Source organism: Taudactylus pleione, unplaced genomic scaffold (assembly GCF_031769625.1).
Source record: "Taudactylus pleione unplaced genomic scaffold, aTauple2 ptg000487l, whole genome shotgun sequence".
NCBI lineage: Eukaryota > Metazoa > Chordata > Amphibia > Anura > Myobatrachidae > Taudactylus > Taudactylus pleione.
The window spans coordinates 3354346-3382046 of NW_028284889.1; the positions used below are offsets into that span (position 1 = coordinate 3354346).

At 41.6% G+C, this 27701-nt stretch overlaps 1 protein-coding gene across 1 annotated transcript in view; it reads left to right on the top strand.

The window, feature by feature from the left end:
- The first annotated feature begins 228 nt into the window (after positions 1 to 228).
- TRIM37 (tripartite motif containing 37) overlaps positions 229 to 27701 on the top strand; it is a 211563-nt gene continuing 184090 nt past the window's right edge. The window contains 1 exon segment of the mRNA XM_088449534.1: positions 229 to 623. Coding sequence (XP_088305660.1) covers positions 465 to 623 — 159 coding nt within the window. The 5' untranslated portion in view covers positions 229 to 464.

The following is a 27701-nucleotide window of genomic DNA, read 5'->3' on the forward strand; positions in this document are numbered from 1 at the left end:
CATAAAGCATGGTCACACTCCGAGTCCTGAAACTTGTCCCAGCACGTTATATAATAACATAGACCCGTGTCCTATGCGCTGCTGCTCAGCCTAGCAACGTGTGTGCCCTGTCCCACTACCCACCGGTAGGACACACTGACACTAATACAGTACCATTCCGCTGCTGCTGTATACATACGAGCGGTATAGTGACGCTAGGTGACGCCTCGAGCGCCATGACGTCACCGGAACCGCCCTTCCCATTGGTCGCTTCTCACTGGCGTCGCTCGTCTCTCAGTAACGAGCCGCGGTTCAATATGGCGGCCGAGGGTTGGATGCTGTAAATGACCGCGGTCCTATGTGTCCTAATTCCTCTCCCCCTTATTTACTCACCACAACCGTGAGAACCCCCTGTACCCGACATCAGCCACCCCTGCCCGTCTTCTCTTATCCCTGTGCCTCTCCACCCCTCCACCGGCTGCTGCATGTCTGCAGCTGAAAGGGGGCGTTTTACTGATAATTTCCTCACCTGTCTCTGTAGCACCATCAAGTACCTGACCTACTTCAGGTCCAGGAAGAAATCTCTTCAGTACTGCAAGATTAAAGACCCCAAACTGGAGGAGATGGACGAGCAGAGCGTAGAAGTGAGTGGGGAGGAGCAGGGGCTTTGACAGTTGTCTTGGACATACATGTAACATGACTGAGTGTTGCAGGCAGTATTATTATGCCTTATCTGCTAGTTAAGATTCTGACACTTCCCCTATCCTTAAGTCTTACAAGAGCAGGATACAACGTCGTTGTGTGTGCAATGAATTAATATTTGACAGAATGGGGACTAATGTGTATTTACTGGGGAGTTACAAAAATGTTGGGGTTGATTCAATTTTATATGTCTCAGTTAACGGTAGCTCTGGATTCATTGATCTTTGTTTGCAGCCCCATAGGACTGTGTGCCAAAATCTCAGAGTTCCCTGTCAGATTGAGCTGCGAGGGGAGTTGAGGTGCCAGTGTTTCCACGCTGTTGCAACGGCAACTCACCCCCCCCTTGCGTCATACTGAATTGATCCATTTGTGTAAGTGGACACTTATCAAAACACTTTATTTTTTAATCCTCTGTACTGAGGAGTTTCATGCCTCAAAAGCAGTTTCAGGGTAAACATATTTTCAAGACCGAGTTCAAATAGCTGTCTTGCAAGAGATATGTGTTGGCCTGGCAGCTCCCTTCCCTACCGGTTATCTCCTACAAAGGATTTGGCTGTTTGCATCCACCCCTCAATTCTGTTATATTTAAGAAAACCCAGAGGGTGATCGTAGAATGTATGCTGCTCGCTGTCTGCACCTAGTTACCAGGATTTGCAAAGCATTGTAGGAGTGGCCTGTGTGTGATGATGCCCATTGTAGAAAAGGGGATGTGTTCCATACCCAACCCATAGAAGAGCTCTAACTGAATATACATGGGCATTTAGTTTCTCTGTGATGTGCAGCTGCACATGTTACTGGGAAATATGGTACTCCAACATTGCGTGTCTATTGTGCACCTCTATGTGATACAAAGGAAATTGAACAATGTAGGTGGCTGCAAAGTGCCAGCATTCTGACTGTCTCCAGATCCTCGGGAGGGGGGGATCCCATTTTATTTTTGGTGTCCCCATTTTCCGATGCTTTCCAGCCCTGGTATGACTAGTTTGGGGTTATTTCATGCTTTGGCAGAGTGACCCAATGCTGCGTGTCCCCCTGTTATGGCATTACTACCCTGTCTGGTTCAGCCTGGTGCTGGTTAATGGAATTTGGTGGGAACACCACGTTGGTTTTTCACCCGAACTGGGAAAATCGTCTGATCTTGCACATGACAGAAATCGCTAAGTATCACCATCGAATGTAATAAATAGTCAGTTAAATTAGTAAATTTGGGGTTTTGATTGTAAAATGCTCTTGCGATGTCTAGTGATTACAAAGCATGAGGTAGTAGAAGAATATATCTAAACCATGGCAGCAGGATGGGTTAATTATATTGCAGTGTAATGTGACGGCTGCATATGGTGTAGTGGGTGACCGCAGCATGGGGTAATTAATGCAGTCTAGTTGTGGGTGATAGCGGCAGCATGGGGTAATTATAATGATGTATATATTATTTTGCCATAATCTTCTTTGTGCCTATAGTATTTTAAAATGTTAAGATGGGAATAATATCATCCCTGACAAAAAATGTAGAATGACTTCTGCCAACAAGTGATTAGTTACTGTAGATTATGACAGTAGGCTAATTAAATGCAATACAAGAATTACTTCTCATGTTTTCTCCAGTAACTACTGTACAATGCTGTTAATCCTCACCCCTGCTTAAAGCCTTTAAGACCTAAAAGGCCCTATGTGCAGCCAGGTCCCTCCCATATCTCTGCACTGGTGTCAACCAGGGGTGGTTGTTTCTGTGCTGCTGCCTCTTCAACTATTCTATTGTACAGCGGTGATGCTGTATTTCCAGCTGTGCATTTTAGAAGATGGAGCATGCACAAAAGATTGCAAAGTGATATGCGGTGCAATCTTTCCAAACACATAGCCGGAAATATGACCTTTGCTATATGCTATGTGGGGTTACCTTTCCAAATATCAAGCCAAAAAGATGTGCATGCCACTGTGAGCTACAATAGGGGAGAGGGCAGCTGCATAGACATGAGTGAATCTCTGGGTGCATGTGTGCATAGTGGGGTGCCCGTGTGAACCGCACACCTTGCACCTGCCCCTTCTGTATCAACATTTAGCTTAGTACTCCTTATCTATCCCTGGTCTATACTGTGGTACTACCAACATTATATAAGGAATTCAGTTGGCCGTGAGCTGTACATGCAGCCTGCAATTCAATTAACGGGGTTAACCCTAGGTGCACTATTCCTCGATCTGCAGGTGCATGGTAATCTCTGATTTACCACGCTGGGAAAATGCCATTTCATTGAACAGCATTTCCCCACGCGACGCTGGTAATTAGCCACTGGATTCCCCCTATTAGTATCGACAAGGGACACTTTAGTGTCACTACACTAAGCAGCTAGTTTTTATTTTCTGTTTTGAACAAAAATGTATTGTATGTAGAATAAAGAACACGCTTTCTGTGCTGGACTTTTTTATTTTTTTTGTCTTGGCTTTCTCCTCCTGCCGCTCATGTACAGATACACATCAGACTGATCTGGAGGAGTGCCTGGAAAATAGGGAATGATGAGTCATAATCTGGGTACACACAGGAGCGATATCTACCCGATAGGTAATTTCTGGCCGAATCGGAAAGATATATCGGCTGGATCATTCAGTGTGTACAGCCAGTCTGCACGCTCCTGCGGTTGTTAGCGATATCTTCAGTCGGCCGTTCTGCAGGCCAGCCGGACGATATTGCATGCTGCGCCGTGCAAGATAATGAAGTACGGAATGAATGACCGTTTTGTCTTTACATCATTCTGATGTGTACCGCGGATAAAATATGTTGGCCCATCTGCCATATCGTCAGGGTACACATCGCTCAAGTGTGTACCCAGCTTTAGACGCATTAATGTTAACGCCGACATTTATAATAGTATTATAGCGTTTGCTCTAGGTCCAGCGCTGGACCTAGAGAAAGGGCACTTTGGCGCTCCAAAAGGTGCGTGGTCACAAGAAAATGGGCATGTATTTAAGACATGCCCCCTTTTAATCAGTCTTGGGGGCATGCCTGGCACTGACGGACGTTCTGGGCTGCCCCCAAGCTCTGCCTTCTCTGTGAATAGATGCCAGGCGCATGCGCCTGCCATCTATTCACTGGCGGAGATCGCTACGCTGCAATCTTTCCCACCCGTGGAACACTGCAGCCCGTGGGTGGGGACGGCACCCGGCAGGCTGTTTTAGCAAAGCGCTGCCAAAAGGGGCAGGGCGCATTCTGCCCTTTCTGAAATCTGTCAGGGGCACAGCGCTCCACTAAAATAGCCTAGCAGGATTGCTAGAATTATAAGTTTTAATTTAAAGCTGGAGATTTAAATGCCACTCTAATGCCACATCCCTGAATCAGACACTTTGGTATGTGAGAGAGAGAGAGGACAGGGAAGACCCTGAAGTTCTGATAAAAAAACTTTGAAGAAATATGCGTACCACCGACACATATACAACATCACCAACCAAGAGTGCATGCAATTAAATGTGTCCATACTTAGGAATACATTTACTAAACCGTGGGTTGCAAGGGGGTTTAGAAACCAATGGGACCTGCTGTTGGTTAACGATGGGTTCTAAAGCTTAAAGACACCATTTACTAAAGTTCGTTTTTGCCTTCTAAACTGAACACCGTATCGAACCCTATCCATTTGTTATATGCTAAAAATAATAAAACAAGAAAACGTGACCTGTGCAAATTGACAACCAGCCCAAAGCCTTTAAGTATAGGCTGGTAGTGAAAAAAAATCGGTACGCAAAATGACATGGTCCCCCCCGATTGTTAACCAACCAGCGCTAGCCTTTGACTAGTCGGGGCTGGTGACACTTGTGAACACTCTTCCCATTTTTTTGAGGTCCCCGCCAGTGACATATTTTACCTGGGGTCTGCAGGGCTGTAGCTGCCCCCAGCAAAATCTGCAATCTCCTGTGAGCCAGTAGCAGTCCGTGCAGTGGCAGTGACTTCCCACGGGAAGTACTAACTACACACAGGTCAGGCAGTCTTAGGGGGAGGTGTTTTCTCCCCCCGTAGGACTGCCAGTACGGAACACGATTAATGGAGACAGTACTTTCAGTGAGAAGCCACTCCCCTTTCTGTCTGCCCTATCCGGCCTCTAGGCGGTGCAGCTGAAGCTGTCCCTAGAAGCCGATGCCTCAGAGCATGCTCCGTCTGCTGGTGTTTGTGCGCATGCGTCTACCAGATCCATTGCGCAATCGCAATGGAACTGGTAGTCGGTGTGACACGTGCAGTGCAGAATGTCTGGACTGCAGCACAGCGGGCAGCCCTCATCAAGAAGGGTAGGAGCCGCCACTGGTCCACACTTCCCTAAGTATTCCAGCTATGGGCTGACCAGTCTCGGGCTGGATGACATTATAGCAGGTGGATCCCAAACTGAGTATCTCCCTGTTGTAGTGCCACTATTCCTGGCAGGTTCTGCCTAGTGCTGTTTAGTGAATAGTCAGGGATTCCCACTCTAATTTGTACCCACCTCGATTTTATTTTCTTATCAGCCTAGGCTTAAAGGCCTGGACTGCTTATCAATATACAGGGTTCCCCACATGTTTCTTTTTCCTGTTTTTAACACAATACAAGCCTGCACAGATGCCTAAGGACCTATAAATATGTATGCGCGCGTTCCAGGAATGCAAGATTCAATTAAAAATGCCAATTTGCAGCACTCACCAGGTTGCGCAACTTTTCTACAAAAAGCAACCCAGGAGAAGTGAATGAAAAACTTGGAAAACCATCCTGGACTTCCATAAAGTGACAACTGAGAAAGCAGGACCATATACCGTAGAAGGCTGTTAGTGATCATAAGAAAAGTACGGGGTGCTATTTAAACCCCTCCAAGTGCATAATCATTCTTCAGGAGGGGTGTACCAGAGGTTCTGCACTTTGTCCCAACATTTTTACAATAATAAAGATTTTGATTTCCCCTACCTTCTTACCTGTGTGAATTGCATCTGAAAAAATTTATGCGAATTTGGAATTTAATTACAAATGTAATTTGCGGTGCGAGTTCGCCATGAGGACGGCTCACAGGACCCAACTCGCACCTAATTGAATTGACCCCTTTGAATAATATAGAGCAGACTGGACAATTGTACTGTGAAAGCACTGACCTAATATCTGAAGTGAAATTTTGACTGCCCCCACCATAACTATAGAACTAAGAGAACTAAAAAATTAACACCGGTCCAAATGGTCTCCAAATTACTACAATACTGATCCACATGCAAAAATTGACTAGTGCAACGCAGTAAATCTACTAACTTATGGGGTCACTTTATCAAGACACTGGTCAATTCAATTAGGAAGGATTTTTGGAAGTGAAATTGCAGCTTAAAAATCACACACATATTTGCTTATTTCTGCAATGGGAGAATTGTAAATTAATTTTAAAATGGTGATTTGAGGGCATCATGGCCATATAGCGTGATTTGTCTACAAAGAGCAAACTGGAAGAAGGCCTGTAAAAGTGGGGAAATCATCATGAACCCTCCAAAAAGTGGTAATTGAGATAAGACCATATAGAAGGCTGTTCGTGGCCATAAGCAAAGTACTGGAGGTTCTTCAACAATTTTACATATTTTTTTTTTCAAAAATATTTTATTGGTAAACTGCATACATTAATAAGACATATAATGTATCACAATTATATGTATAAACAGATACATTTTGTATTTACAATAAATCACATATATAATAAGTTGTCGGAAATAAATGGGTTGAGAGAGCTGCACGTATTACTAATAGACATTTTAAATAAATTATTTTACTACCTAGAAAGGTGAAATTCCTGTTGAAATAACTTCTAAGTTGTACCAAGCAGTTAACTTCACTGCCTGGCGTAAATTATCTTTTGTCTCAGAAGGTAATGTACAAACATATGTTAACCATATCTAAAAAAAAATGATGACCTTTTTTTTCCTTGTTAATTGACATTTCAAGCCAATCCATATGGAACAAATAAGAAATGCGGGGTATTAATAAAGGTAATGCCAAAGTATCTGTGGATATCCACTGGGACAGGATTGTCTTCTTACCTGCTGCTGCAATTTTAGCTAATAAAATTTGTTGACCCAGTGGTGGTTTAGGCAAGTTCTGATCAAGGTATATGTCTCATAGGGACCATTCGGGGAGAGATATTAATAGTTATACCTAAAACATCTTTAATATAAGTTTGAATTATAAACCAAAATTTTTTTACTTCAGGACAATTCCACATACAATGATAGAGATCCGCCTCCAAAGCATAACATTTGAAACATTTTCAGTCATTGGAGGCCCCCATTGTCACGACCAGGGTCTTTCGGCATGGTAGTCGACGGTTAATACCTGTGAGGACGCTATGGCGAGGGGCGTGTGGCGGTGGTGCCTGGCGAAGAGCATTGTCTGTGGGGGACATACTGTCACTCCGGTCTGGTTAGGCCTGGGGGTGCTTCCGTTCCGTTCTGGCATGGGCGCCGCCATCTTGTCTCCCGTCAGGTGACCTAGTTGCCCTATCCGGTTGTGTCTCTGACCATTCACGGCTGAGCACTGGGGACTTAAGGGAGTTCAGAGCTCCCTTGCATTGCCAGTGCAACGTGTTTCTCTGCGAGAGCTGAGAGAGAGTGTTCCTGTGCTTAAACCTGTTTATTGGATTCATTGCCTAAGCCTGCTTTCCCTAACCTGCTCCAAACCCTGCTGGATTCCCCTACCTCCTCCATATACCTTTCTACCTGCCTGAGTACCTGAACCTGCTGTTTCCCTGCACCTTGCTTCATTTCACTCCCAGCTGGACTTCACTACCTCTGCCTGCATCAGCTACAGCTCACCAAACCTGCATTCACTTACAGCTCATCAAGCCTGCATTCTGTTTTAGCTCACCATACCTATACTGGACTGTGCTGCCTGTCATTACCTGGACATTTGTTCATTAACCCTCACAACAGTTATCAAGTGCACTTTAGTGCTATACCTGGACTTTTGTTTGCCACTCCCATTTCTTCTCAGTCCCTTATTAAAACCCTCACTTTTTCATTTAAGTCTGCTCCTGTGTCTGCTTCTATCACCACCCCGGGTCCACAACAAATTCAAAACCTCACAGTTTGCACTGGCCCCATGGATCCGGCCACGGAACAGGAGTCTGGAGCGGATTTTTTCCAAAGTATTGCTGGCCGTTTGGAAAACCTGGAAGCTATGCAGCACCAAGTGGCTCAGTTCCTGCAAGAAATAACTAAACAACAGGATTTAATTCAGAGCATAGCAACTCGCTTGGAGAGTGTGGAGACTACAGCGACAGATGGCACAGTTTGTGCAAGACATTGCATGCCGTCTGGATACTGTACAAGCTTCTTCAACGGCTCCTAGTGTGCTTGCAGCTACTCCTGTCCCCACTCCTGTGATTTCTTCATCTGTATCTAGTCCTCGTTTGCATCTTCCCACACCTGATAAGTTTGATGGTACTCCAAAACTGTTGTGGATTTCTCAATCAGTGCAGTGTGCACTTTACTTTGCAACCCTCTAATTTTCCTGCTCCTAGAACCAAAGTGGCTTACATTGTGTCCTTGTTATCCGGCTCCGCCCTAGAATGGGTTTCTCCGCTCTGGGAGCATTCAGATCCGCTTCTGGACCATTGCCCAGAGTTTCTAGCAACATTCAGGAGGATTTTCGACGAGCCTGGAAGAACTTCCTCTGCTTCCTCCAATATTATGAAGTTAAAACAAGGGACCCGTCCTGTCAGCCAGTACGTCATTCAGTTTCAGACTTTGGCATCTGAACTCAAGTGGAACGAAGAAGCCTTGACATTGGCCTTTTGGCAAGGTCTATCAGATCGTTTAAAGGATGATCTAGTGACTCGTGAATTACCCTCTAGTCTTAGTGACCTAATTTCCCTTTGAAATAAAGTTGATATACGCTTTAGAGAGCGCCAAGATGAAAAATACAGAGCTAAGCGTTTCCCTTCCCCTACCCGTCCCACTCCCTCCCTTTCCGAGGAAGAACCCATGCAGGTAAATCATACCCGTCTTTCTAATGAAGAACGACAGAGATGCTTTAAAGAGAACCTTTGTCTATACTGTGGAGACTCGGGTCACCTGGTGGCTTCCTGTACCCGCAAGCTGGGGAGCGTCCCGTTTCTAGCTAGTTCTGGGTGCACTCAGCTAGGAGCAATTCTTCCGTCCTCTAAACGTATTGGCTCTGTGTTGTCCATAGCCTTAGACATTAATTCTAGCCCTGTGTTTGTGTCTGCCCTTTTGGACTCCGGGGCAACGGGGAATTTCATGTCGTCTCGGTTGGCAGATAAATTACAAATTCCCTGCCACATCTTGGATCATTCTGTCTCCTGGACCTCTATTGATGGTAAATCTCTTTGTGATTGAACTGTGTCTAAGAGAACTCAACCTGTTTTAGTTCGTGTTGGAGCCCTCCATGTTGAACATATCAGTTTTTTAATTATACCCAAGACTTCCCATGAAGTTATACTCGATACCCGTGGCTGTGTAAGCACAACCCCAGAATTGATTGGAACACTATGCAGGTTCAGTCATGGAGTGTGGAATGTCAAGTGTCTTGCCTTCCGAAGACTGACGGCTTGTCACAGTCATTACCCCCTGATAGTGGTCTAGAAACACTACGGAATACACCCATGCTTGGGGCAAAAGTTTTGACAACTATACATCTACAACCGCCTGTTGGGAAGCCCTATGTTGCCCCAGGAGAGGTGACTCCAAAGCCTCAACCCCAGAGGATGTCTCTAAGATCTCAACATCAAAGGAGGTCTCCAGAGCCTCAGCCCCTTAAGGGATTTGAGTGTCCAGCCACAGGATGGGGTTTTCAGCCCCATACCTCGAGAGGATGTTTCAAGTTTTGTTCCCCAGGAGGGGATTTCAAATCTAGCACCCCAGGAAGGGGCCTCAAGTCTCGTACCCCAGGAGTGGTTTTCACTTTCCAGTTCCTGTTGGGCCCAAGCTGAGGATATCCACGTTTCCAGTCCTGTCAACAAAATCCACTTGGCTCATCCTGAAAAGCCTAGAAGGTGTCCTGACGCCACCCATAAAGGGGGGGTACTGTCACAACCAGGGTCTCCCAGCATGGTAGTCGACTGTTAATACCTGTGAGGACGCTATGGCGAGGAGCGTGGCGGTGGTGCCTGGCGAAGAGCATTGGCTGTGCGTGGTTCTGTGGGGTCATACTGTCACTCTGGTCTGGTTAGGCCTGGGGGTGCTTATGTGCTGTTCTGGCATGGGCGCCGCCATCTCGTCTCCGGTCAGGTGACCTAATTGCCCTATCCTGTTGTGTCACATGCTCCTCTCTGACCATTCACGGCTGAGCACTGGGGATTTAAGGGAGTTCAGAGCTCCCTTGCATTGCCAGTGCAACGTGTTTCTCTGCGAGAGCTGAGAGAGAGTGTTCCTGTGCTTAAACCTGTTTATTGGATTCATTGCCTAAGCCTGCTTTCCCTAACCTGCTCCAAACCCTGCTGGATTCCCCTACCTCCTCCATATACCTTTCTACCTGCCTGAGTACCTGAACCTGCTGTTTCCCTGCACCTTGCTTCATTTCACTCCCAGCTGGACTTCACTACCTCTGCCTGCATCAGCTACAGCTCACCAAACCTGCATTCACTTACAGCTCATCAAGCCTGCATTCTGTTTTAGCTCACCATACCTATACTGGACTGTTCTGCCTGTCACTACCTGGACATTTTGTTCATTAACCCTCACAACAGTTATCAAGTGCACTTTAGTGCTATACCTGGACTTTTGTTTGCCACTCCCATTTCTTCTCAGTCCCTTATTAAAAACCCCACTTTTCCATTTAAGTCTGCTCCTGTGTCTGCTTCTATCACCACCCCGGGTCCACAACAAATTCAGAACCTCACACCCATCAAGAAACGTAACTTGGGTGTGTAATAAGCACAGTGTAACCGTTTATAATGCATTTCTGTGTAAGAAGCCAAAATAAGTATTTTATTTAGACGAATAAAAGCTTGAAGAACATAATTAAGTGGAATGTCAGGAAAATCAATCTTCCATTTAACAATGCCAGACTGTAATTTTTCCAGATCTATAGATCATTTAATTTGAGAATACAAATATGAGGTAGAGCAACCTCTTCCTGGGCAACTACTCAACACTCTATCTAATGTATGTGTCTTGTCGGACTCTGTTAGTTTGGAGAGAATGTTAGTCACATAACTTCGAAGTTGGTAATATGTAAATAAAGGAATAGTTATCTGAGGGAATACCTCTTGTAATTTTTCATATTTAAGAATTTTAAGTGTCTGGCCGTCCAAAACTTGATAAACCAGTCTCTGACCCCCTGAACCCCAAAAACGCATTAAAGTATGTTGTAAAGCAGAGAATCCTTGAGACCTTGTATTATGATATATGGGTAAAAAAATAGTGTTATATGTTGATATACCCATCTTGCGTCTGGATAGATGCCAGGCTGTACATGTGGTGGTTAACAACAAATTATTAGTAACCGAAGTAGGAAAATCTGTGGGTCTCATATGTAATAGGCTAGAGAGTGTAGTGTCAGGACAAAAGGCTTGTTCCAAGCCAGTATTAGCGAACTCTTCAGAATTCTGTAACCAATCAACTGCATAACGGTAGTTTGCAGCTAGATTATAGCTTTTTATACAAGGAAGGTTAATACCTCCCAGTTGTGTGGATTGACTTAATTTGAATAAAGATATTCTTGGTTTTTTATCCGCCCAAATAAACTTGCTCATAACTTTATTCAATAACTTTAAATCTGAATTTTTTAAAAGTAAGGGTAACATTTGTATTGGGCATAGCAACCTAGAGAAAGAGATCATTTTTATCAGGTGGCATCTACCTATGTAAGACAGTGGTAGGTGTTTCCAGGCTTGAAAATCGGCAATAATGCGGGATATTACAGCAGGAAAATTAGCCATGTAAAGATCAGAGGGAGTGACAGGTATATGTAACCTAAATAAGTCAATGAGACATTCGCCCATCTGAAAGGAAAAGAACCACTCCAGTCAGCCTGGATACCATCATGTAAGGCTAAAGCTTCTGTCTGAGACTTATTTATCGCAAATCCTGATACAATTTCGAAATCATGTAGACGTTGCATAAAACCTGGGAAAGCAACTTGTGGGTTAGCAAAATACAATAGCAAGTCATCAGCATATGCTGACACTTTTAATACTTGACTTCCAGTTTGAATCCCTCTCCATTCGAATTGCAAATCAAAATGTCGGATAAGGGGATCCAATGCTAAATTAAAAAGTAGGGGAGATAAAGGGCACCCCTGTCTTGTACCGCGATATAGTTGAAAGTTCTCCTTATTTAAACCATTAATGACGAGGAATGCTGTAGGGGTATTATATAGTGAATTAAAAAATCGTATAAAACTTGGACCAAAATTTTGAAAATGAAAAACGCGTAATAAATGTGTCCAGGACACACGGTCAAATGCTTTATCAGCATCACAACTGACCAAAAGAGATGTATCATCTTAGTTTTTTAATGATTGCGTTATGGCTGCTATTACCTGACGAATGTTATGTACCGACAATCTATTCTTTACAAAGCCAGATTGTGATGTATGGAGTAACTTGGGTAAAAGCATATGTAATCTTTGTGCCATAATAGAGGATAATAACTTTAAATCCTGATTTAATAAATATACGGGACGGTATGACTGTACCAATGTTGGATCTTTGCCCGGCTTAGGTAACATTATTATACGGGCTTCATTAAAAGCTAATGGAGCAGCTGCGCCAGAAAGAATAGAATTAAACAATTTTAATAAATGAGGTGTAAGAGATGGAGATGATTTATAATATTCTGCACTAAGCCCATCAGGGCCCGGAGCTTTGCCGAATGCCCAATAGCTGCCAAGATTTCTTGCTCAGAAATTAAATCAGTCATTATCTCTCACTCTTCCTCAGTTAATATAGGGGAACCTGCCGACTTTAAAAATGTATACACTGCACCACCAGATGAGCCGATTTTAGGTATGGAATTTTTAAAGTATTCCAAAAAGGAATTTGTTATATCAGAAGTGGAGGTAAGGACATGAGATTCCGAGATAATTTTTGAAATGTTAACCTGAGGACGCTGATTTCTAACCACATAAGCCAACAGTTTCCCTGCCTTATTTCCCCACTTAAAGTAACGATGTTTCTGGTAATCTAAAGAACATTGGGCTTTTTCTGTACATAGTGTCATATAAATTTTTAATGTCAATATAAATCTGACGAGCTTCTGGGGTATTAAACCTTAATAAATTTGTATAAGATGTAGAAAGAGCTATACTAATATCTTGAAATTTTTGAGAGTTTCTTACGTTTTCCGACAACATAAGCTATGATCGAGCAATGTAAAACTGGCTTGGATGCTGCCCAAAATAAATTAATATCTTCAATATGTTGAGTATTATCGTTGACATAGTTCCCGTAGTGTTGTTCCAAATATAACTTGAAATCAGGACAATTATATAAATAGGAGGGAAATCTCCAGTTAAAGGAGGAGGGTTTTGGTGTAGGAAGGGATAAGGAGAACCATGTTGGGGCGTGGTCAGAGATGGCTTTACTTTCCACTTTAAAATCATTAACTTTAGGAAGAAGGGTTGTAGGAAGGAGCCAATAAATCTATCCTGGAGGATGTGGGTGTGAGTAAAATGTATAATCGCGTTACACAGGATGTTGATACCTCCTGGGGTCAGAGAGTTGAAGAGAAGATATAAGAAAATTTAAAGCCGAAGGTACACTGCCCCGTCCCCCATCCCCTGACCTATCTAATAGTGGGTTGAGAGTAGTATTGAACCCCCCCCCACACTAAAATAATGGTCCCTTAGACCCATTCCTGTATTTGAACATATAAATCTGTAAAAAAAAAAAAAACACTGTTAGGACCAGTTGGTGCATATATGGTGACGATAGTATACAAAACCGCTTCCAACTGTATTTTAACAAATCGAAATCTGCCCTCAGGGTCACACAATTTATCAAGTATAGTGTAGTTAAGGGACTTGTGTAGAAGAAGAACCACCCCTCTTCGTTTGGAGGTATGAGGCTATGTATTCGTTCAACCAATTGCTCCGTAGTGTATTTGGATCCCCCTCCCTCCAGTGCGTTTCCTGGAGCACAGCTACATCTGGTTGAGACTCTGTAGGTATTGTAATACCTTCCGCAGTTTGAGCAGTGTATTAACACCCTCTACATTCCAAGTGAGGAATTTAATACGATCTTTATATTTAACAGGTGTATCCAAGGAATTTAAATTATCAACCAATACTTTGATTAATAAAGATACTAATTTGTTGAAATACGTTAAACATAGTATCCCATTTCCCAGCGAGTAGGGACGCCATAATTATTCTAAACGTGTGGTCTCTCAATCCCATTAACATTACATTTAACCAAATATATATACACCAAAATGATACAGTTCTACCATTTTGTGTTTTTCTCTGAACCCAAACATAAGACCATTGTGGCCAATAACCAATATCTATATTCCAAATATGAGAAAATAAAGAAAAATTTCAAAATCAAAACAAATAATAATAAGGAACAATTTAGGGGAAACAGAATATGCCAGAAAAATAATACAAGGGGAAATTAAATCACTAATAAGAACTGCACATAATATGCAAGAACATATGAGAATCAATTTCTCATTAACAAATAATAACGACATAATGAGGTATATGCGAATAATATAATACTTGCAATTCAAGCATTAACTCAATGTTCATCAACAGATGAGAGTACATTAGATTCCGAAAGAGAGGTAACAAATGTCTTTGCCGGGGACACCGAATCAAAAAAATACTGTTTGCCATCATGTTGTACTTTAAGCTTAGCTGGATAGAGAAGGGCAAATCTGATTCCAGCTTCAAAAAGTGACTTGCATACCGGTGAAAATTCTCTTCGTTTCATTGCCACTTGATTAATAAAAATCTTGAAAGAGGAGCAAACCTGTCCCCCCTATAGGATAGATTTTGAGATTTACGATAAGCCTCCATCATTCTGACTTTATCCATATAATTGAGGAACCTGAAGATGACAGGTCTAGGTCTTCGGCGATCTGCTTTACGATCTGGACCAATTCTGTGCGCACGTTCGATCAATATAGAGCCTGATGTAGGGCTGCAACCCAACTCTTGTGGATGCCAGGTGGAAACTAAGGGCCTGATTCAGAGCCACTCGCAAGCGGCTGTCCGCTCTCGCAAGTGGGTCAATGTTGTGCACTGCGCATGCGCATGACGGCGGGAGCTCCGTCGTGCGCATGCGCCAGACGCGACGAGCGAAGGACTTTCCTTCGCTCGTTGTGTCTGATCAAAGGGGGCGTGCTGTCGATGTTGTTTGACAGCACGCCCCCTTTGGTGGGCGTGCCGGGGGCGTGCCTCCCAGACGGGGGCGTTCCCAAGGGAACGCCTACCGTCAGAAGCCGGCCCACTGACATCACTAGTGATGTCAGTGGGAGTAATTTTGGCTCTGATAGAGCCAACATCACTCCGGGCCTTGCGGTTGAAAAACTCAACCGCAGGCTTCGGCTCGCAGTGGCGATGGTCGCGATGGTCAAGACCATCGCGGCCATCAAACTGCACGCTCGTATAGGCTGTGGGTGGTGACCCACAGCTATACGAGCGTCCAGGAGGACGCTCCATAATTATGGAGGGCGGCCCTCATTCAGAGCGTGCGCTCTGCTCAGAGCGTACGGCTCTGAATGAGGGCTTAAGTCCATAAGTTCCCGCTGTTTGACAGATTCAGGTAAGCCAATCAGAAGTAAATTATTGCGGCGGTTGCGATTCTCCAAATCTTCCAGTTTTTCTTGCATAGTGACAATAGAAGCTTCCTGCGTTTCAATTAATGACTTGGCCGTAGTAAGATCGTCTTCAAGATTTGAAATGCGTTGCTCTGCCTCGTCAAACCGCACACTATGCTCACGAAGCTGAGTTACAGCCGAATCTATTGCCTCTTTCAGACCAACCAACTTTTTATCAAGCAATGGTGAGAGAATATCAGAGATTTCCTGTGCTTTCGCCACAGACGCAGCACTAAATTTGGAGGGATCAGACACGCCATCCATGATATCATCCCCAGCCGGGGAGGTAGGAGGACTAGAGATGGCATATGCTGTGGTTCTGGTCTCTCTGTTTCTGGTACTTGAACCTCCCCTTCCACCCTTCTGTATTTTGGTCACGTGTTTATCCATGTATAAATCTCAGATAGTGGATTTTGCTGGAAAAATTTATTATATTAATATGCCAAAAACTGAGCAATCCTGACCAGCAGGGGGAGCTGATATAGTTGTAAAATAGCAAAAATAACAGAGCGCTGCAATCAATAGGATAATCCACACAATAATTTGAATATGTAATATACATGTTTATTAATACAATATTTAAAATAATAATAAAATTGGCCAATATTGAAGAGAAAAAGAAAAAAAAACAATTATAAAAAATGGACAAACATAGTATGCAATATTCCACTTGTTCTAATTGACAAGGAGTATAAACTAATCTCTTATAAAAACACCATTAATATGGTACCATCAATTAGTAGCTATATACTCCACACATGCAGAGACTGCACATTGAAAATGAGCATATATGTTTTAGATAATCAATAATTACTGGTCGTGCTTTTTTATGCAGGGCTGTATAAAATTCCAAGGATAATGCTACCAATAATGATTCTTAATTTTCCCTATGATCCGTTTTGGAGAATATGGAGCACAGATATAGATATCCAATTCCTCAAATAATTAGCATAATAGATGATATCTCCGTTCTTTTTTGTGATTATAGAGAGGAAAAAAAAAAACATACAGTCCAGCACTTGGATTGTTAGCACACTAAGGTGCAAGTCTCAATAATTCAGTTGTTCGAATGATTGACACATTAATAAAAACATACGTTCCAGCACTTATATGGTTAACACGCTGTAGTGTAAATCTCAGAATTCAATCCTCTTTGGTTTTTTTTATAGCCCATATCAAGCATTTGAGATAATTATCACACTGAGGTACAGATCACCGTATTAAATGAAGGTATGCAGTCCAGCGCTTTGGTGGTTAACACACTGTGGTGCAGATATCAAAGTTCAATCCTCTCAGTGGTTTTTTTTAGCACATATCCATGTTATAATATTCACTAGATACAGATCTCAGAATTTAATCCTCTTAGTAGTTGCTATAACACATATCAAGCACTGAGATGGTTATCACACTGAGGTACAGATCAACATATTAAATAAAAGCATGAAGTCCAGCACTTAGATGGTTAACACACTGTGATGTAGATATCAGAGAAGGATTGACTGGCTACTGTTATAGGACAAATGGGAAAAATGTTACATTGTGCAGGCCAAAGACAATAGATTTGAAAGGAACAGGTGACATCTGAACAGGTTCATGCTACCACCAAGAAACTATTGAAATATCAGATGGGTCAAATAATTCCTGCAACCAATGATTGGGAAGGCTCATATAACCTATGAAACTCCGTCCAAAGAGAGCACTGAAAGTAGATCTCAATCAATCCCAGTAATTATGACCAGATCCGAGAGGGTATCCAATCCCAGGTTTCAAAAAGGTCACTTAGCTACTATAGACAAGCTTATCACTGTTGTTTACAGTGGCGTGAAATAGTTTTAAACCATGGAGGTTGGGATTGAAATGAATAAAAAATAAAATAACGCAGTTTAAGTTTAATTAGCACAAATAAGTGCCCTAAATTGCTATAGGAATGACATTCCAACTATTTTAATATGCCTATAGCTATTAAAAAAATAGTCAAACACACATGTAGGAGTTTATTCATGCAGGTTTGGGTCTGTAAACCTGGGCACACACTAGACTACATGATGTATATTGGGAGGTCCGTAAACACTGCACAATTTAGTGTACGCCTACCCGATATATCGTTCTCCCAGCCACATCCAGAAGTAGGTTGTCGGCCACCAGATCTTGAGATCTGCCTGCACTGCTGGCAGATCTGAAGATGCGATTAACAACGCATGGGAGTGCGCAACAGTGCGTACACAATGTGGTGATTTGTCGTTCCAATTCGCCTCAAAGTAACATTGTCTAGTCAGTGTGTACCCAACTTAAAAGTGACTATCCTCCAACTATCCTGCATGGCAACATTGTTATTTGATATACATTTTTTTTTTTTTGCGAGTAAACTTTCTAATGCACAGGTTCTCAAACTCTGTCCTCAGGACCCCAAACAGTGCATGTGTTGCAGGTCTCCTCGCAGAATCACAAGTGAAATAATTAGCTCCACCAGGAGAACCTGCAAGATGACCTGGAAAACATGAACTGTGTTGGGTCCTGAGGAAAGAGTGTATTTTTTTCATTTATTTCAATGCATTAGAACAGAGGTTCTCAAACTATCAACACCAGTGGGTATACTGAAGTGGGGGACAGTAATTTCTAGTGGCCGATCAGTTTATATGTATTTTTCATAGGCTTACATTAAAGCACATAAAACCATACTTGCTGACTTTTAATTTCTCCCCTCAGCTGATCACTTAGGAGGGAGCGGTATGATGAACAGATCATCTCCGAATCGTAGTTCCCAGATTAGGCGTGGCACACGGATAACATGTCTCAGAGAATTGCGTTGACGCACTTCTCTCCCCCATCCCCCGTCCTACCCATTTCAATTGGAAGTGGCCAGGATGCTGTAGGTCCTCCTACTCTTCTGGTAATCCATTGGACTACTTGATAATCTGTCAGTCTCCAAGTCATTCTGGGAGATTAGGTAAGTATTTGTAAAGCATTATAATTCAAAATCCAGGGGGTATGTATCTATAGACAGGTTGTAAGCAAAATTAGCAAATATCTCTAACTAGACAAGCAACAGTGGGAATATTGGTTGTTTAGTTCTAAAGGTGCCCACACACTAGGCGATGTAGTGACGATGCGATATCATGTCCGATTTCCCCTTGAACTCTCCCCGGCAGTCGTGGGCACGATTTGGTGTTAAAAACTGTCCAATGTGACAAACGATCTATCGTGCCTCCTAACTATTCCAGTGCATCGTGACTGAGATTGTCAGATCTTGCCTGCAGCAGGCAAGATCTGAAGATTCAATGTACGACCAGCGGGTACGCGCATCGTGATCATGAGGAGGACACTCACGATTAGGACATATTTTACACGATCTGTCGTCCCGATGCGTCGGAATCGAGGTGATCGTGTAAAATATTGCCTAGTGTGTGGCCACCGAATGATCTTTTCATGTGAAGCTATTGTGCAAGATTGTTATTAAGACTGGGTTCTTGGATAGACTTCATATGTTCATGTCTTGCATACATTTTTAAATGATATATTCTGAACTACAAGGGAAAACCACGAACTCAAGATCTCTAGAAGCCAATTAATTTAAGTTTCTCTATGGGTGGCGCGCAAATTGTTCACGTGGATATATACCCAAGGGGTTGCGTTGGACAGGTTCTCTAATGCTAGTAATAGATTGATCCATTAGTCTCTATTTACAGAACTTTTTTTTTTTGTGTGTGTATTGTGTCAAGACCAAATTTCTAAACGCAGCATAAGGTCCAAACACAATATTAAACAAAATATCAATGGGTGCAGACTGTTTCTCCCATGGGCATCAGTGATTTCTGTAAGCAGATCTGTTCATGTGGATTTATCATGCTGACCACAAGCAAACCGATGGGAGCTGCATACATTTATCTACTGGGTATGCACCTCATCACTGGCTAAAAATGAACAGGTGTGTTATGATAACTGCTGAAAATTGAAGTTTAATTGCCATGTCAGGAATTATAGATGTATCCCTAGTAAAAATGGATGCTGCCAAAAATACAAAATGAGTAACGCAAGATACTATAAAATGTACCAATAGTCCAATACCCATCCAATGAACGCACATCACAGGATGACAAATTAAACCTCTATTTCTACTTTTAAGCCATAGAAATGCAGTTGTGAAACAAATTGTGGGTTAGGCTTTCTACACGAGATGGCTAAGCTCTATCAAGGCTGACCTCAGGTGATGTTTCCTCCTAGAACTATTGTCATGGGGCAAAAGGGTTACCAGGAAGGGAATATGCTCTCCACTGCATGCTTTTTACATCTACAAAATTAGTGACTGGCCAGCCCAAATAATAAGTATCTTGAGCTTCTGAGTATTAAAGGGACAAAAAAACTCCTCAAAACTTAGGTCCACACTTTATGTGCATAATCACCACTCTATTTTAACACAAGATTGTGCAGTAGAACAAATACCATTAAACTATAGGAAGAGAATGTTTTGGGTCACTAGGACATTCAATAATGAATGTAAAGCTGGGTACACACTTGAACGGAGATTGTCAGTACACACTGAAGCGAGTTAATGAATGACTGAACGATCAGTGTTCTGTCCTTCGTTAACTTACTACAGGTCGCCAGCAAAATAGCTAGGTTTGATGTGCAGCAAAGGCACATGCTGCAAGTCACCAAGCTTTTTAGCAATTTTAGATAACAAAGGAGAAAAATTTACTTTAAAAAAGATCATCGAGATTAGGGGGTATAAATATTTTAAAGGAGAACTCAAAACTTTGAATTGAGGGAATGTAGAAGACAGAAGAGTGGGCTCAATTTAAAAAAGAAAATATTTCCAATTTGTCATAATTCTATAACCTGAGACGGATTGAAAATTTTAAGTTTATTTCAAAATGGCTGGTATAGAGGCTGCAGGGTTAGATGCAAAAAAAAAATGCATATTGTCAGCAAAAACTGCTATTTTAGTTTCCACCAAACCTACTGCAATACCAGAGAAACCAAAGCGGCACACAGCGCTATTGCGAAGGGTTAAATTGCTATAGGGAATAAAAGGGGGGATAAGGGGTATCTTTGACGTGTCCATCTACAAATCGCAAAGGGGTCAGATACCCATATAAGGGTTCGTAGGCAAAGTTTGTAAAATTTGAATAAAGTCTGTTGAAAAAACAAACCAGGAATGCACCTCATAAAGATGGTCGCAGGATTGAAGGACTTTTCGTCATCTAAGGCTAATAATAGATTAGGACTACTTTTAAGGCGATTTGCTAAAATGTTTGTCAATAACATGTAGTTGACGTTTAACAAGGATATGTAGCGACATGAACTAGGGAGTTCTGGATTTCTTCCAGGTTGGGGGAGGACCCTTAAGGTGCGTATCCACTACACGAGAGTGGAACGACTGTACGATTTGCTGGGCCGAACTGTATTTCGCCCAAAAATTTTTTCTTGGTTTGAGATGTATAAGACCTCGAATTACAGATTTGTCTGCCAAAAAAGCACAGGCACTCAAGTTCATGTTGGGCATTATTGTGTTTAAAATCCTGCTACTTTACTACAAATTGTCTGTAGGAGCCCCTGTCCATCGTGGCAGCTAACCCAGACCAATGCATGGTCCAACAGGTTAATAAGTTCAATATTGCAGTCTACTACTCTAGGATATATTGCATCAGAAAGATTAACATAATCTATTCTAGACAAGGTGTCAAACGCTGCTAAAAGACCAGTATATTCCCTATCTATAGGGTGCCTAGCTCTCCAGACATCAATAGTATGTAATTACTTAGAATACCAGGACATACCCCGTTTGAGGAGTGAACTACCAGCTGGAGCCGGAGTGTTTCTATCCATAAAACAAGAGGAAATCAAATTAAAGTCGCCACCTACAATCAATTGACAGGAGGCAAATGGCCGCAATTTAGAGATTAATTGGTAAAATAATTGCCTAGAATAGACATTGGGTGCATAGATATTACATAGTACATAACAAACATTTTCAATAGGGACATCTGCGATAACAAAATGCCCTGAAGGAATTATAACCTGTAATTGTTTTCTTGCAAGAATCACCACCCCTCGAGCCTTTGAGTTATAAAGAGAAGCAGCTATCACTGTTCTATTGAGCATATTAGCCTTAATATCTCTGCAGCTGTTAAATAAGTCTCCTGGAGAAAAATTATATCTAAATGTTATTTGAGGTAGACCAATATTTTCTTGCATTTAGCCGGGGAGTTGATACCACCAACATTCCATGAGCCAAATTTTAAATCAGTCAGAGCTTAAGTAAATAATGGGTAATAACTACAAAGCGCAACATTGCTATAATGAGCATAAAAGTCACAAAGACCAGGATGTCCTTCCTGTACCAGAGAGGAATGGTAGGGAAATATCAAACAATGGGACAAGACCAACAAATATAATACATTATTTGCTCAATACAAAATACAATTAACTTTGCTTATAAAAGTAACCTAAAGATCATATAAATGTAAAGTTGAGTTTCAAAAGCTTCGTAGCCTCCAGTTCATAGCAAACGTTTATAAATAAACCCAATAGACTATGGACCAAAAAGTGCAGCACAGAGAATTATCTATAGATTGTAAAACATAACATACAATCATCAGATAGGCAGAAATATAGACTTCCCTCCAAGATAAAAGAAGCATAGAATATGGCCCTACATGGAGAGTTATAGAGAGAAAAATTAATGCAAATAATGACTTCTGAAGAAATCTAGAATCTCACAGACAATCCCGAGGTGAGCAGCAGTCCACACTTTGAATCATGAAGATATGGCATGTATTGCCAGTGAATAAGCTGCGTCCATCAATCTGGAACTGAAGAAGAACATACATCAGCAAAGCCATCTTTTTCCACAGCCTTTTCATCTAAGTATGCAGCTGCCTCTGGAGCAGTAGTGAAATCTTTGAATGAGTCCCTCTCATATAGGTGTAGTCTCGCCGGGAAAAGGAGAGCAAACGTTTAAACTCGTTTATCCTTAACAAGACTGGAGCATACGGGGGAACTCCTTACATGCTCTCCTAATCTCAGGCGAATAATCTTGGAATATGAAGATCTTAGAGTCATTTCGAACGAAGATCACGGATCTTCCTTAAAGCCGACCACATAGCTTCCTTATGGAGTAACTGTAAACAGCGAAAAATCACTACAGGTGAACGAGAATTAAGAGTCACCGGATCGCCAAAGTGCCAGCCGATGTGCCCGCTCTACCACCAGATCTGTGCAAGCATCTGAAATATGTAAAAGCTCAGTTAATGTGGTAGTAATAAAATTATGGAATTGGGTCCCTATTACAGATTCCGGGAGTCTCACTAGACGCAGATAGTTTCTTCTGGAGCGATTCTCCAGATCATCTAATTTAGACCAGATGTGGTGTTGGGATTTCATATCACCCACTCTTTGCTCTGCAGACTGTACTATCTTTGAAATTTATGCAAATTTGCTTATTTAAGCAAGAACTGATTGTGAAACATGACTGTCTGAAAGCTAGGAGCCAGGGCCACATGATGAGATTTAGAAAATGCGGAAGATTAAATTTGTAGTTTAGAGAAAGCACTGACTAAAGATGTAAATCACTTCTTTGACATCCATCAGTTTACTGACTGTTTAATATTAAAATTGTTATCTGCCTTTGAGAGTATATTGATGTCAGCGAGCAATGATTGTCACACTCTTAGGGCGGTATCCAATTAGCAGCGCTAAAGTAGCGCTGCTAGTTGATCGCGGCGGGGCTATCCTATTAGCCCCGAAGTGCCGTCTGACGCCGGCACTTATCGTGGATGTTTTTTTGGGACCTGGTGTGTGCCGAAAAATAATCCATGATAAGAGCCGTTTTTTCACCCCAAAAACCTCGAAAACACATAGGTCTGCGAGCTTATCGCGGACCCTATCTGTTTTCGTGAGATATATTCTATTATTTTGGTCAACATAATAGGATAGGGTGAAAAAACATTGTCGAAAAACGGGCATAATCGGCAAAAAATCCCTGTTTTATACCGATCTTGGGGATCCATTAGCGCCCGAACAATGTTCGGGGCTATTGGATACCACCCTAAATTTTAAATATATTTGTCTTTCTTTTGAAAATGCTATTCTCTTCAAGTTTGTAGTAATTTTGGTATAACCGAACAATATAGTAAAAGTTGTCTGTAAGTAAAAAGTAAAGCGGTTATTAGTAATATTTTTTTTTATCTGGAAGAGTTGGTTATCCTGATTAGGGGCCTCATTTAACGAGTTATCATTTACAACGCGTGATAAAACTCGTTGCGTATGATATTGGTGCTCCAGCCAATCAGCTCCCAAATGTCATCTGTTTGAAAAATTACAGTTGGGAGCTGATTGGCTGAAGCACCATTTATCATGCACAGTTTTATCACTCGTTGTGAATGATAAAAGGCATTGATAAATGTGGCCCAGGATGTATAATTCACAAAATGTGTTGTTAGACAAAATGACCTGCGAAGTATAGCCAGCTATACAAATAGAGGCTAATATTACAGCACTAATGTGCTATATTAACAGTAGTGCCCCTACATTCTAACAACCCATGTGCGCCCGCAGTATAGAAGCACCATGAGATATCAAACATTATGTACTAGGCTCTTTAAAGAGAGAAATTAGAAAGTGATAAACTACCAGCTATTCAGCTCCTGTCATGTTACAGGCTGTGTTTGAAAAATGACAGGAGCTGAATGGTTGGTAGTTTATCACTTTCTAATTTATCACTTTCCAGAGCATAGTACATCTGCCCCTATACCTCATGTTTAAATATATCATATACCCAGTCATGAATCCACATTTATTTTGCAGACCCCACACTTGTTTAATGTGATTTATGGTCAGTTCACCTTATATGCCATGATACTGGTTCTGGTTAGTCGTCTTGTCACAGAGGGAGGTGGGGGCTAATCTAGTGCCCTAACGTAAGCACGCACATACACTTGTCAGTAGCAAGTTAAGCTACCAGTATGTTTTTGAACCGTGTGAGGAAACCGGACCACAAGCACAATGAGAATAGACATGCCCCACCCAGAATTGAAACTTTGCCCCAGCAATGAGAGGCAGCACTGATCACACTAGTGGTTATTGGGTAATTTATAGGGGGTAAAATAAAGACAAGAAACATGATTTTACATACAGTATGTGATAGGCTACTAAGTGGATGGCATATTAAAATTACATTATTCATCTCTCCACTCACTTAACAACAGCTGTTCGTGAAGGTGTAAATAATTCAATCTGTCCAATTAACCGGACACTCTGTGCACTGTATACATCTCAAGTGTCTCCAACGTGTGTTGCATAGATGAGAGTAGCTTTTGAAAACTAAAAAGAATGAACTGTATAGTGGTAGGTGCAACATTGTGCTATATTTTTTATGAGTTGGTTTTCTTTTAGATTAGGTACCGGCACCCCCTGTGATGCTATATAAGGGAGCTTCTCTCTTTCCTCTTTGTATTTTCCTGCCTCTAGGCCAGACAGGGGGTAGTGTCTTATTTTCTGCAGTAAGCAGGGGCTTACTTTCTCTGTAGGTTCCACGGGTGCACCATTCCAATGCTGCTGAACTGCGGATAGAGGTTAAAAAGAAAAGTTCTGCTTCTGTGTAAGGGAACTGTCATCGAGTTTCAGCCAAAACCAGAGCCCAAACAAGTGAATGAATCACTAAAAAATGTACTCTTGAATGGTGTATATGCATAGATTATGAACCATATGTGATAAGTCATTTGCTCTTAAGGATGAGACTGATGGGTGGGAATGTAATAGCCTCTGACGTTGAAACACTGGCAAGTTTCAAGTTGCCATATGTAGTAGGCAGTGACTAGGGACAAAGTCGCCAGAAATCCGCTAGAATTATTCTCGATCGGATGCAAGTTGATGTCCCGTTTTTTTTTTTTTTTTTTCCATTTGGGAGCTTAGCCTTCACACTGCATTGGAGACTTTTCAAATTACATTCATTTATTTTTATTTATTTATTTTGCCTCAAGCCTTAGTTCAACATTTTTTTTTTTTTTTTTTTTCAGTGATGTGCATCTTTTTTAGTATCTACTTTCAATTGTAATCAATCTGGAATAGCCAAGGTTGTATCATATCTGAAACATAACCCCCTCTTTACCTACCCACCTGCATGTCTTGTTTTCACACTGTGTCACAATTTAACACTGGTAAGAGCACCGTTTACTTCATTATATTATTATTCCTTTCACAATTTGTTTATTCAGAATTGATCATTCAGTACTTTCAAGCATTCTAAAATAATCCGACCTTTTGTAGCTCCATGGAATCTCTATATTGCCTAAAACATTAATAGGTGCACTTTGAACCTCTGCCTGAAGATTGAAGGTGACTCTGAAGGTACCTTTCTAATAGGGATGTGCAGGCTCGGATAGGTTCGAGTTTGCACGTGGAGTTCGGATTTTTCCCTCCAAAAAAACGGAACTCAGAACGAGGCAAAACGTCATCTTACATGGACGAACATCATCATTCCTGGACAAAAGACCAGGAATGATGATGTTCGTCCATGTAAGATGACGTTTTGCCTCGTTCTGAGTTCCGTTTTTTTGGAGGGAAAAATCCGAACTCCACGTGCAAACTCGAACCTATCCGAGCCTGCACATCCCTACTTTCTAATGGTAATTACCTGTCAGAGTTAGAGAATGGAGAATTATGGCCAGTATGTTGTAAATAACCATTGTTTTTAGGATAGAGTAGTATTGCAAGCCAATTTGAATTTCCTGCTTAAAGTGGTATCTGTTGAGGAAAAGAATCTGCATTCACTAAGTTTAGTGACCTTCCTCCCTGTGTAGAATGGAAGTTCTTAGATACACAGATCTAGAAAGGGTTATGCTCAGTACAAGCAAACCATTTCTACATGGATTAGGGAAGTAATCACGAAGGTGTACTAGAAATACTAAAGGTAGACACTATTTGAGCAATGGCAACTTTTGGGCAAAAGAGACTCAGGCTTCTGTGACCGGATTCTGCAAGGCAGCAGGCTGGACATCTATTCATACTGTCAGTAGTTCTCAGATGGCTGTAATGTCCTCTACTGATTATCAGTTTGAGAGACGTTCTCTATACAGCCTCTTAAAATAGATTATGCAATATAATGTGTCTTCGCTTTCTTATTGACCTCCTTATTGTTTTTTTTTTCGAGTGCATTATATTGTAAAGGCTGCTATGGGTTATTGAAGATACAAATAATGAATCATACTTGCTGATAATTCCTTTTTAAAAAAAAAAAAAAGTTCTGTATCGCAGTCCAGTCTTCCCACTCATGTTATCTTCTGATGATTATTTTTTTTAAATGCATTTTGGGAAATTACTTAGACGATACTGAGGGAGGGGGAGGGACTCTTTTATATGCTATCAAAGGGGGCTTTTTAAAACTACCTGTCGCTACCTCTGTAACATATTCATGTTATGAAAACCATCTAATGGTAGGTCTAGAGCTAGATGTTGAATACAGCATGTCAAAGCTTAACTAAATTTTGGCTATTATCTTTGTGATGAAGTTGAGGTGTGAGTATTAAAAATATATCATTTTAAGTCGAGGCCTGTCTCTAGACTACACTCCATATATTATTAATGTTTGACATACATTTAAGAATTCTTGCTACAGGCATGCTGCTTCCAGTGATATGCATCTATGTAAACAGGGAATTGATTTTCTAAAACAGAACATACTTGCCTACTTTTGAAAAAGTATTTCAGGGAGATTGTGAAAGCAACACCTATGAGCGGATGTGTATACTGCTAAATCGGAGAGGATCGTGTCTTAAAATTGACTTGCATCCAAATGTAAACGAGCCCAAAAACAGTTAAGGTGCCCACAGACATAGCGATGTGCTCACGATAACACAATGTGTACGATTTTCCCTGAACTCGCCCCAGGAGCTCCCCGGCAGTCGTGGTCATGATTTGGTCAAAAACCTGCCAATTTTACACACAATCTCACGATGTATCTGATCGTATGCATTGTGAGATTGTGCATGATACATCGTGAGTTTAAAATTGGTGGGAAATTTAGATAATCATAACAATGGGAGGGGCTAGCTAGGGGGTATAAAAAGCAGGAGCCATTTTAAACCTGTGTACATTCTGCTCTGCTACTAGTGAGTCTAGGTGTATACCTGCTGAATCCTGTACATTGCTACTGTGCTCTTTGTATTTGGCTTGCCTTTTACAAAGTTTCTTCTGCCTACAAGTGTGTGCTACCTGCATTATATCCTGTTCCTGAATTCTGTGCTGATGGGTCCCTATCGGTA